Source organism: Electrophorus electricus, chromosome 19 (assembly GCF_013358815.1).
Source record: "Electrophorus electricus isolate fEleEle1 chromosome 19, fEleEle1.pri, whole genome shotgun sequence".
Lineage (NCBI taxonomy): Eukaryota > Metazoa > Chordata > Actinopteri > Gymnotiformes > Gymnotidae > Electrophorus > Electrophorus electricus.
The window spans coordinates 14,874,061-14,885,520 of NC_049553.1; the positions used below are offsets into that span (position 1 = coordinate 14,874,061).

Genomic DNA, 11,460 nt, shown 5'->3' on the forward strand with positions numbered 1-11,460 from the left:
GGCTGACGCAGGCCTGAGGGCGCCATAGAGGCGCCCGCCCACTTCCTGGAGATTCGTTGCCAGGGAAACACTGGCGTCCTACGGTTAGAAGGAAACGTTCGTTAGCTAGGCTAGCTAGCTGTCTAACTTTAGTCTGTTTATTCTAACAAAGCCGCATTCGTCGTCTTTTCTTAGTTCTAGTTGTTACTCGTGAAGGAGACGCACTAACTGAACGGTACGTTTGACAGTAATCTGGGACGTATACATATCTGGGATGTCGCCGGAGACCTAATCTAGCTAACATTAGCCGTAGCTCTGGAGTCTTGATCAAGTGAGAGGTTGGGAGCGCAACGTCACCGATGCTCATGCCAGTTATCTAATATTTACCTAGAAACCTCCCAGATTTACTTAGCAAATCAATTTATTTATTTTTTAAGGCTTTTCTTTTTAGTGGGCGGGAAGACTGATTAGCTAACTATAGCGTTATCTGGTCCTGTGCTCAAGGACTCTTGAATCATGTGCGCTGGTCTTTGATCTGGCAGTGATGGAGGGTGACGCCGATAACGCCAACTTAAAGGAGAACCTGAGGCGACAGTTTCAAACCCTGCAGGAAAAGCAGGAGCAGCGTCTCCAGAAGAGACTGGAGAAGAAGAAACAGACATGGTTTGAACTCGACAGAGAAGACGCAAGCCAGGACAGTCTTAATCTGTCCGAGGACAACGTCATGTTGGTGCAGCGGTCCAGTGCAAGGTGACACCTGCTGAACGATGGGTGGGAAGTAATTTACGAGTGTGGGTGTCGGTAAACCGCTGCACAGTCAGAACACAAACGCGAATTATTAATTGGCAAACGCATTGCAGGCTGGAAGCACGCATAACATTTGATACAACACTCCCCAATGTGCCTGTGTTCAGCGAGGGCGTGCTGTCTCCTTCAGGCTGCTACAGGACGAGAACGAGCGGCTGCAGGAGCGCGTGAGAGAGCTCGAAGACGAGAACGGCAGACTCCATAAACTTCTGAGCGAGAAAGACTTTGAGATCAAACATCTGAAGAAGAAGAGGGAGGAGGACAGACTGGCATTAGTGGGTAAGGGCACGTGATAGAGCAGTGGCCATTCTACGCCTGACCGACTTGTTAAGAATATGTAAAGTTTTATAAACAATGTAAAAATGGGTTCTTCAAGAAAGGTGGTCTTGGAGTAGCAGACAGACCACGTCTCCTGGAAGTTCTGGGAGTCTGCCTCATTTTAATAGGGACTCCCCAATGCCTACAAATTACAGACAATATCCTGGAAATTTTTTTGAGAGTGAGACAGCCAGAGAAAGACTCTCTCACTCTCTCTCTCTCTTTCACTCACACACCACACACACACACAGGGTGCAACTCAATTAAAGGACCATTGCTAGGTAGGTTGCATCCTTGGAAGCAGCAATATTCAAATGACCTCAGCTGGCACCAAATGATCCAGTCCATTAAGGACTCATGCCTACTGTGACATCATACGTAATGATCCAGTCCATTAAGGACTCATGCCTACTATGACATACGTAATGATCCAGTCCATTAAGGACTCATGCCTACTGTGACATCATACGTAATGATCCAGTCCATTAAGGACTCATGCCTACTGTGACATCATACGTAATGATCCAGTCCATCAAGGACTCATGCCTATTGTAACATCATACGTAATGATCCAGTCCATCAAGGACTCATGCCTATTGTAACATCATACGTAATGATCCAGTCCATTAAGGACTCATACCTACTGTGACATCATACGTAATGATCCAGTCCATCAAGGACTCATGCCTATTGTAACATCATACCTAATGATCCAGTCCATCAAGGACTCACGCCTATTGTAACATCATACGTAATGATCCAGTCCATTAAGGACTCATACCTACTGTGACATCATACGTAATGATCCAGTCCATCAAGGACTCATGCCTATTGTAACATCATACCTAATGATCCAGTCCATCAAGGACTCACGCCTATTGTAACATCATACGTAATGATCCAGTCCATTAAGGACTCATACCTACTGTGACATACGTAATTCCCGCATCTGATAGGCTGAGGTGCTAAAGTTTGTAGCTTAAAGAGAATGAGTGACAGCTGGGGGAGTTAACCTACTGACAGAGCTGGCGAGTTTAAACTCGCTGCTTAACTATCTCCGCTGTGGAACAAGTTAAAATTAATTAATAACAAATTTAGTTTAACATTACACAGCTAGCTAGCTGATTAAATGTACAAGAACTAGCAAGCTAAACTGACTAAACTGTTCTCGGCTAATGAGACGGTTGTGCTAAACTAACAGCTGCTTTTCCTTTGGAGGTTATTCCAGTTTCTGGCTTCTGGCTTTCATCACATTTGGCATATTCATTGCTGTAGGAGACACTCACTGCCCACTTTATTAAATCATTACATTATACCTACATTCACTAGTCACTGTACTAAAACCGTGTTACACATTACAGCTAGAAGATGTTTCTGATAAAGTGGTTTGTGAGTTTATATATATAATCAGTAAGAATAGTGACTGAAATGTCATACTTGTTGTGTAGGGTTTTGCTCGTGTTTTAAATGTGTTTTAATCTGAATCTGCTCTGTTAAGGCACAGCAGGTCTGGCAGGGGATGCAGCAGCCACCAAGATAGTGGAGCTGTCGAAGAAGAACCGCGAGTTAGCTGCCGAAGTGGAACGAGAGAAGGCTCGAACCAAACAAATGAGCAACAGAGTGAAAGAACTAGAGAAAGAGGTAAAACATTTACATTAACGACATTGGGCTGAAGATAGGAGTTAAAATAGTTAAAAACGTGTAGTGTGTGCCATGCCAAGTCCTGCAGAGTCCTGCAGAGTATCACAGGCAGGTGCTCTCTGTGCAGCTGCAGGATGTCGTCATACACAGCCCTGGGGCAAATGCAGACCACAAGAAGAAGATCTTAGAGGAGGAGGAGGTACTCCACTGAAATATTTACCAGTCTCATACCTTAACGTTAAAGACCATCCTCTAAAATATATACCAGCCTTATACCTTAACATTACAGACCATCCTCTGAAATATTTACCAGTCATGTACCTTAACATTACAGACCATCCTCTGAAATATTTTTAACTGCTGTAATACAGCCTGACAATGTTTTTCATTATATGTATAGACAAGTCCACTGGTGAAGTCCCTCCAGGAGAAGTTATTCACAGCCCAGTTCAAAATGACTGAATACCGAAACCAGATACAAGCTGTCAAGCAGGAACTAAAGATAGCCCACAAGGTTAGTGTCCCATTCATCACTCCTGGTACGTCAGTGTCAGATACAACACCTGTGTTTCTTTAGGCACATTACAGTATCAGCTACAGCACCTGTGTTTCTACAGGCACATTACAGTATCGGATACAGCACCTGTGTTTCTTTAGGCACATTACAGTATCGGATACAGCACCTGTGTTTCTACAGGCACATTACAGTATCGGATACAGCACCTGTGTTTCTACAGGCACATTACAGTATCGGATACAGCACCTGTGTTTCTTTAGGCACATTACAGTATCGGATACAGCACCTGTGTTTCTACAGGCACATTACAGTATCGGATACAGCACCTGTGTTTCTACAGGCACATTACAGTATCGGATACAGCACCTGTGTTTCTTTAGGCACATTACAGTATCGGATACAGCACCTGTGTTTCTACAGGCACATTACAGTATCGGATACAGCACCTGTGTTTCTACAGGCACATTACAGTATCGGATACAGCACCTGTGTTTCTTCAGGCACATTACAGTATCGGATACAGCACCTGTGTTTCTACAGGCACATTACAGTATCGGATACAGCACCTGTGTTTCTACAGGCACATTACAGTATCGGATACAGCACCTGTGTTTCTTCAGGCATATTACAGTATCGGATACAGCACCTGTGTTTCTACAGGCACATTACAGTATCGGATACAGCACCTGTGTTTCTTCAGGCATATTACAGTATCGGATACAGCACCTGTGTTTCTACAAACACATTACAGTATCGGATACAGCACCTGTGTTTCTACAGGCACATTACAGTATCGGATACAGCACCTGTGTTTCTTCAGGCATATTACAGTATCGGATACAGCACCTGTGTTTCTTCAAGTAAATTACAGTATCAAATACAACACCTGTGTGTGTGTGTGTGTGTGTAAGGCATGGTGTGGTGCTCTTGCAGGTTCTGAGCACTGAGGTAGGAGAGGATGTTTGTGTTTGTGTTTGTCAGGTTCTGAGCACTGAGGTGGGGGAGGATGTGTGTGTGCAGCAGCTCTTGAGCACCCCTGGGAGCTGGAGAGGACGTGCCCAGCAGATACTGGCCCTACAAAACAGAGTGAGTGTGGTCAGCCTGCTCGTATGGAGCCGCACACACACACACACACACACACACACACACACACATACCCGCACGCAGACAGAGCTGTGACCTCTTGGAAAGGCATCACAACACATTTTAATACAATGCATTTTATTTGACACACAGATTAGAAAGTCTCTTACTGTTCAGAAGGCCTTGAAAAAAAATGTGTGTAAATGTGACAAGTTCAGTATGATGAGTACAGTATGACCGTCATATCTACACTAAGTGTTCACATGACTCACTCAGGCCTGCATAATTCTCAAAAGGTCACTGTGTTAGTTTACTGGGAGCAGAGAGCAGGGAGCACTGTGTCTTAGGAGGGAGGGAAAGAATGATGGTGATGGTGGTGATGGTGATGGTGGTGATGATGATGATGGCGATGGTGGTGATGGTGATAATGATGATGGCGATGGTGGTGATGGTGATGATGATGATGGCGATGGTGGTGATGGTGATGATGATGATAGCGATGGTGGTGGTGGTGATGATGATGGTGGTGATGGTGATGCAGGTGCGAGATCTGGAACAGCAGCTGAGCGTGGCCTCCAGCAGGAGGCAGTCAGGTGACCTCGGCCCAGAGCAGGACATGCTGGGAAGTGGAGTCCACCAGAGGAACCAGGACAGGAACCACAACTACATCCGCTCCATGGAGAGAGACAGGAAGGAGACCCTGGAGGTGTGAACGGTGCAGAGAGGCGAACGTTTGTCCTCAGCCCATCCTTTCACAACGAGAGTGGCGTTATTCCTGTTTAAGAACTATGCGGGTAGTGATATGCTGATCCTGGCTTTTTAGCTTCCTAAAGTGATGTTTCCAAACATGGATATTTGTGTTGGTTTCAAGTTTAAAGTAATTTTTTCATTAGAAACCACATCATACAAATATTTACATTAAAAGCTGTGGGCAGTTTTTCAAATCATATTTATTTAGTTTTCCCTTAGTAAAGCCACAAAGTAACCAAGGTTAGACTTAGCTCATCCTGTGTGTCTCTGTGTGTGTGTGTGTGTGCGCGCACAGAAGCTCAGTGCAGACTACGAGCTCCTGCTCAGTGAGCACACCGACGTGAAGAAGAAGCTGGAGGGCAGCCGTGCCAGGAACCGCGTCCTCTCCACCGAGCTCAAGGCCCTGAAGGCCCAGATCACCACTCTGCTGGACAAGGCCAAGCACGACGATGAACTTGTCCACGCGCTGTTGGTGAGACGCCACACGTGGCAGACGGATGTCTGCCAAAAAAGATTTTCATTCAGTCTGCTCAGTCTGCGCGGATGCAGTCATAATTGATAATGGTGTATTTGTTAAAAGTTTATGTCGACTTTCAAGTTTGCTTAGTTTGAGAAAAAAAGGAGGATGAAAAAGTCGGAGTCAGAGGCTAGTCAGGACCGGAACAACGCGACTGCTTTCAGTCGTGTGACAGGCTGCTAGCACAGACAGCACTTGCTGTGGTTCCACAGTCCTGATTAAACAGTCGAGGACATTCAGTGTGGGGCCTCCTCACAGAGCTAAGCATCTCCCCCCTCCGGCCACCCGCAGAAGCAGCAGGAGCAGCTACAGACCATGCTGGGCAAACTGGGCCAGAAGGAGGTGCTTCGTCAAGAGGCCCAGCAAGGCCTGAGCACGCAGCTGCACGCCGAGGCCCAGCGTCACAGCTCCCTGGTCCAGCAGCTCAAGCAGATGGTGTCGGAGAGGGAGGCCAAGGTCCAAGAGCTAGAACAGGAGGTCCAGCAGCTTGCCCTGAGGGTAAAACACACGTCACGCTCCAGGGGACCTAAAGGGTTCTTTTCTTCCTAATTAAGGCAATATTTAACTCACACACACACACACACACACACACACACAGGACCACACACGTGGTCTTATGGTCACCCAACTTTTTAGATATAAAGTCCCGTCTTTGAAGTGATCAGAGTCCTTCCCCCTCCCATGTGTAATTGGTGTTGAGTAAACCTTAAGGGTTTTGATGATGTAAGATTTAGGAATACTTTTTTATGTAGCAGCTAGAGATATTAACAAAATTTTGTGCTCGTGTACTTATGATGAATCAACCAACCAATTATCACTGGTTTTTGTTGTTCTCAACTTTTTTCCAAAAGTCCTTCCATGTCAAACCAATAGGGAAACACATGTTCTGCAAATAGCTTTTTCTTTACTCAAGAAACTACGTCTCCCTATAGAAACAGGAGGGTGGAGGAGAGAAGAACACGAGTAGCTCCACCCCTCTGATGGCGAAGGAGGATGGAGGCAGGAAGTCTACGTCTGCCAGGTATCGCCCACCATCCTAGGCATGGCTTTACTGGTCCAACTCTGCTTCAGTACACCTGAAAACTGGTTGGACTGGGATTGGTCATCTTGCCTTTTTACAGGTCAATCTCCAAACTGGGACATAAAGTCGTCGCGTCAGCTCTGACAGCTGGAATCGCTTTGGACTCCAGGTGACCTGTTACAGCTGAGCACCTTTCACTCAAGCAGGCCCTGCATACCTGAGTCACCATACTGTGTGTTTACATGACGCGTCTCGTCTTGTCTGTGTTTATATGACACCGTCTGTAATGTCAGCAAGCACTCGGAGGTCGCATCCTGCCCTGCGTGTGCTGATAAGATGGCTGCTCTGCAGACCCAGAGCGTGGAGCTCCAGGCTCTGTACCAGGCTGCTAACGTGGAGAGAGACCGGCTGCTGGAACTGGCCAAGGTGCAGCAGAGGAGGTACGACCTGGGCTCTGTAATCAACGCCCCCCATACCTGCCCCTCAGGAACACACACTCTACTCCACCACCCGCTTATCCCTGCAGCCACTGTAGCCAAAACTTTCAATCTATTCTGGCAATCTTTAATCTTTAAAATGAAGAGATTTTTGTTTGTTTGTTTTTTTATACCGAGTGTGGACTAGGTCATTCTCCCTGTTCTTATGTGACAGAGTACATGGAAAGTACAGCTGGAAATTTCAACAGGAAGTCTGCTCTGTTTTTGTTTGCATTTCTTTTCCTTTTGAAACCTCTTGAAGCAATACAACTCTGATTCTTTACTAGATGTAACCTCTGACATGTCAGTATGGGGTGAGGGGCAAGACCGGCACAGAGTGCTGTGCTGGGCGTATCAGCAGCCAATAAAATTAGGATTTTGTGTGAATTAATATCAGTGACCACAGCTAGTCCTTCAACTCGGGTCAAAACACGGTAAAAAAAAATCCACTTAGCTGTTAAACATAATTTCTGCTTGTTTCACAGTAAGATAACTGATAGCATGGCGCTTATTTGGCCTTTCTAGAGTAAACACAGAACTTTGATGCTTGTCCATGGAATTTATTTGGAGCTTACATCAAGCATGGACCTCTTTTACTTGCATGCAGTCGTTTGGCAGTAACACTCAGTAAAGAGCTACAGATCCTGTTGTTTTTGAGTTCCTTTAAACTGACACTAGAAAGAAATGCACATGGTCAAGGTCATTATCATATTTTCATAAAACTTCAACATAATATTCAGCTCCTAGACTGACATCCTAGTGGCATAGCAGTTGCCTGCTTCAGTTAGTGGGGCATCACGGGCAGCCAATCAAATTTTTGTGGGGGCCGGTGCCACCCCAGCCCCGCCCATGCAGGTTACTGGAAGTATGCTCTTGCAAAAAAAACAAAAAACAAAAAACCCCAAAAGAAATAAAACAAAAAACCCAGCTATGTGTGAGGTATGTATGACAGGAATCTCTCTGACAGGGAGGAGGACGCGCAGCAGAGGCGTGTGGAGGCCGAGCAGAAGCTCTGCGACGAGAGGCGTCGCACAGTTGTCCTCGAGCAGCAGCTGGAGAGGGCCAAACTGGACACAGAGAAAGCAGGAGGTCACAGGGCTAACCGAAGCAGGACAGGTATGGACACTGCTGCAGGACAGGTGTGATCTCACCGCAGGACAGGGACAGGCACTGCTGCGGGACAGGTGTGATCTCACCGCAGGACAGGTGTAGCACTGCTGCAGGACAGGCTCGTTCATGGTGCTCACAGATCAGAGGCTCATTCATGGTGTCTACAGTCATGTGAAATACATAAAACCATAGAATTCGAAGAGGGTGTATCAGGACATTAACAAAAATGCTCAAAAAATTAAGTAAATATAACCTCAGACATAAAAAACCCCACAAATGACACTGTCATATATTTAACAAAAACTAGGCCAAAAATGCAGAAGCAGTGTGTGAAAAATTAAGTAGACTCTTAATGTTTCCATAGGTATTACATAGCATCCAGGTGCAGCTAAGCAAATGCCCCTGATTAACTGAGGTGTTAGCACCTCTATAAAAGCAGACGTTTTGGCAGTTTGCTGCCAAGGAGGTTAGATGTCAGCAATGACATTAGAAAAGCAAACTATCCTGCCCATCAACCTGGGAAGGGTTATAAGGCCATTTCCAGACAGGAGTGGACATGCCAGCAAATTCACCCCAAGGTCAGACTGTGCAATGCTCAGAGCATTTGCACAAATACCAAGTTCTATATCTGACTCTACAGGCCCCAGTTAGCATGTTAAATATTCAAGTTCATGACAGTACAGTACAACTAGAAAAGCCTGGACAAGTACATCTTGTTTGGAAGGGCTGCCAGGAGAAAGACTCTTCTTTCTAAAAACAACATGGCAGTATGGCTTAAGTTTGCCATGTTGCAAATGAACAAATCACAAGACTTCTTGAACAATGTCCTTTGGATACATGAGACCAAAGTGGAGAAGTTTGGCCATAATTCACAATGCCACGTCCGGCAAAAACCAAACGGCATGCCAGCACAAACGCCTCATACCAACTGTCAAACACAGTGTTGGAGGGGTGATGATTTGGGCTTATATGGCTGTCACAGGTCCTGGGCACATTGCAGTTATTGTATCAACCATGAACTCATCTGTATACCAAAGTATTCTAGAGTCAAATGTGAGGCCATCTATCTGACAGCTAAAGCTTGGCTGAAATTGTGTCATGCAACAGGACTGTGATCCCAAGCACACCAGCAAATCTACAACAGAAAGAATCAAGGCTCAAGCCCTGATATGTAAAACCGTAGAATTCAAAGAGGGTCGTTTTTCACACGACTGTGTCTCACGTAAGGCTTGTTCATGGCACATTTCCTACAGGCACATCATTCAGCGGTCTGAGTTTGCCTGACAAACAGGAGGGCCTGTCTCCGAGACGAGGCTCAGAGCCAGCGCGAGACACACAGCTCGGTGAACTCAGCATACAGTGAGGCCACTCCCTTTACACCCCTTACACTGCACTGTGGGTCCCCACTGGCTGTCTGGGAACTTATCTGGCACATTAGTGTTCTGACTGGATCGGCCAGTCTAGCACCCAGACACAATTTAACACTGACTGACTCCTCGACCTCACCCGAGCTGTCTGCTGACGTTCTGTGGCTACTGGTTAGAGAAAATGGTTTCTAAAGAACTTTGACACTTTTCATACCTGCACACCATGCCAATGGACCTTGGGGCTCGAATTAAATTTAGTATCTTGCTGCAGTGAGCTCTGCTCTTCTCCACCGGGTAAAATAATTAGAGAATAGCTACGGCATCTGCTAAACCAAATTCCTCATGTCCCTCCAGGGTTGCCATCCAGCAGAAGGAGCTGGACGCTTTGAGGGCATCTTTAAAAAACACACTGCAGGCCAAAGAAGAAGATCTGCAGCTATACAGCACCATGATGAGCCAAGTCAAGCAAGTCTTCCTCCAGGCCCTCAGACAGCACAGACAGGGAGCACAGCAGGACACACAACAGGACACCTAACCCTCCTCCAGAACCAGGACACTCCAGAACCTGGACACTCCAGAACCCAGAGGCTCTGCGCATCTTCCTCCAGCTTTGGGGCCCTTATCTCCGTTCACCAGACTCCTGCGTTCTTCAGAGCTGTTCATGTCTACCATTTACACCTGACAACAGGCCTTCTGTATGAAAATTGTTATCCCTAGTACATGATCCCGCTGGCCATGTGCGGCCCTGGTTTCTGTTATTCAGAGGAAAATGAATTAGCCAGCCGCCAGCTCTCATACGGGCCAGGCAGACAAAACACATCAGTTTGGCCAGAATTATGAAGCCTGCACAGCCAAAGAAGATAACGGCTGTGTTTATGCATTCTTTGATGTGGCCAGTATCTGTGATCTGAGCGGGAAAAGGAGCAGTGAGCGTCGTCCTTTACTGCTGTAATTAGCTGTAGGCAAATGGTTGTCATCTTAAAGTAATGCATCACTGTCACTGACGTTAGCAGAGCAGGATTCAAGTTTTTAATCTCTCGTCTTATATTTCATACATGTAACTGCTACATGAAATAAGATGGTTATATTAAAGGCATCAATATAGTGTAATACTGTGGTATTAAAGGACTGAGGTTCCACAGTTGATCAAACTTGACAGAATCAAAATAAAGTAAATATGCAAGAATCCATCCAGAGAAATTAAACATTTTTTTCTTCTGGCATTTTAAAATGGAAACAAATTTTTCAATCCCTTTTCTGACGCAAGTTGCACATCATCAGTGTTTGGCTTGCAGGCAGTGTGAAACCAGAGTGCAAAAACAAACCCCCCGAATACTCCGGCTTCCCGCTGGAGATGAAACATTGGACTCCCTGCAGTCATTGTCCAGGGGTGCAGAGACACAGGCGGGAGATGATGCACCCAGAGTGGGGTTAACACTCCTCACTCTCCAGGGAGTGTTGGGATCAACAGTCTGTCCTCCAGCTGAACACCCCAGCAGTTGTTCCCTTGCGGGGCACGCTTGCTAGGCGCTGAGCTACCACCCCTCCCCCCCACCACCTCACTACGCCTAATTTAAGCTTGCGGCTGGAGCTATGTGCTCAGCGTCAAGCAGCACAGTATTCCGACTTCCCGGAACCCAGAGGGACAGCGGCGAGGCCCGGGGCTACAGCCAGCCTGGCCCGCATGCCCGGAATAAAGAGGGGCCTCTCTGGGCTCGGAACGCCACAGAGAGCCGCCTGTGCGAGCCTGGAGGCGTGGAGCGCAGGCCGCCTGACAGGCCGTGGCTCCTAGCCTGGCACACTCTCAGCGACTTTACAAGGATGTTCGTTTCCTAGCGAACTCAGGTGTCGCTTCTAATCAGCGTCTGCCTGAC

The 11,460-nt window shown here is 46.6% G+C and overlaps 1 protein-coding gene across 3 annotated transcripts; it reads left to right on the plus strand.

Annotated features, from left to right (window-relative positions):
- The first annotated feature begins 70 nt into the window (after positions 1-70).
- Positions 71-10,774, plus strand: ccdc13 (coiled-coil domain containing 13). Of its 3 annotated transcripts, XM_027018986.2 has the most exons (16): positions 71-214; positions 522-729; positions 917-1,065; positions 2,603-2,745; positions 2,873-2,944; positions 3,146-3,259; positions 4,244-4,348; positions 4,887-5,051; positions 5,391-5,567; positions 5,904-6,110; positions 6,545-6,633; positions 6,734-6,802; positions 6,927-7,073; positions 8,077-8,225; positions 9,473-9,578; positions 9,941-10,774. In XM_027018986.2, the coding sequence occupies exons 2-16, from the start codon at positions 524-526 to the stop codon at positions 10,119-10,121; spliced, it is 2,079 nt and encodes a 692-aa protein (XP_026874787.2). In that variant the 5' UTR covers positions 71-214; positions 522-523; the 3' UTR covers positions 10,122-10,774. The 3 variants fall into 3 exon arrangements, with proteins under 3 accessions (XP_026874787.2, XP_026874786.2, XP_026874788.2); XM_027018985.2 differs by having other exon boundaries at positions 71-729; XM_027018987.2 differs by lacking the exon at positions 9,473-9,578 and having other exon boundaries at positions 71-729; positions 9,941-10,071.
- Positions 10,775-11,460: the final 686 nt, after the last annotated feature.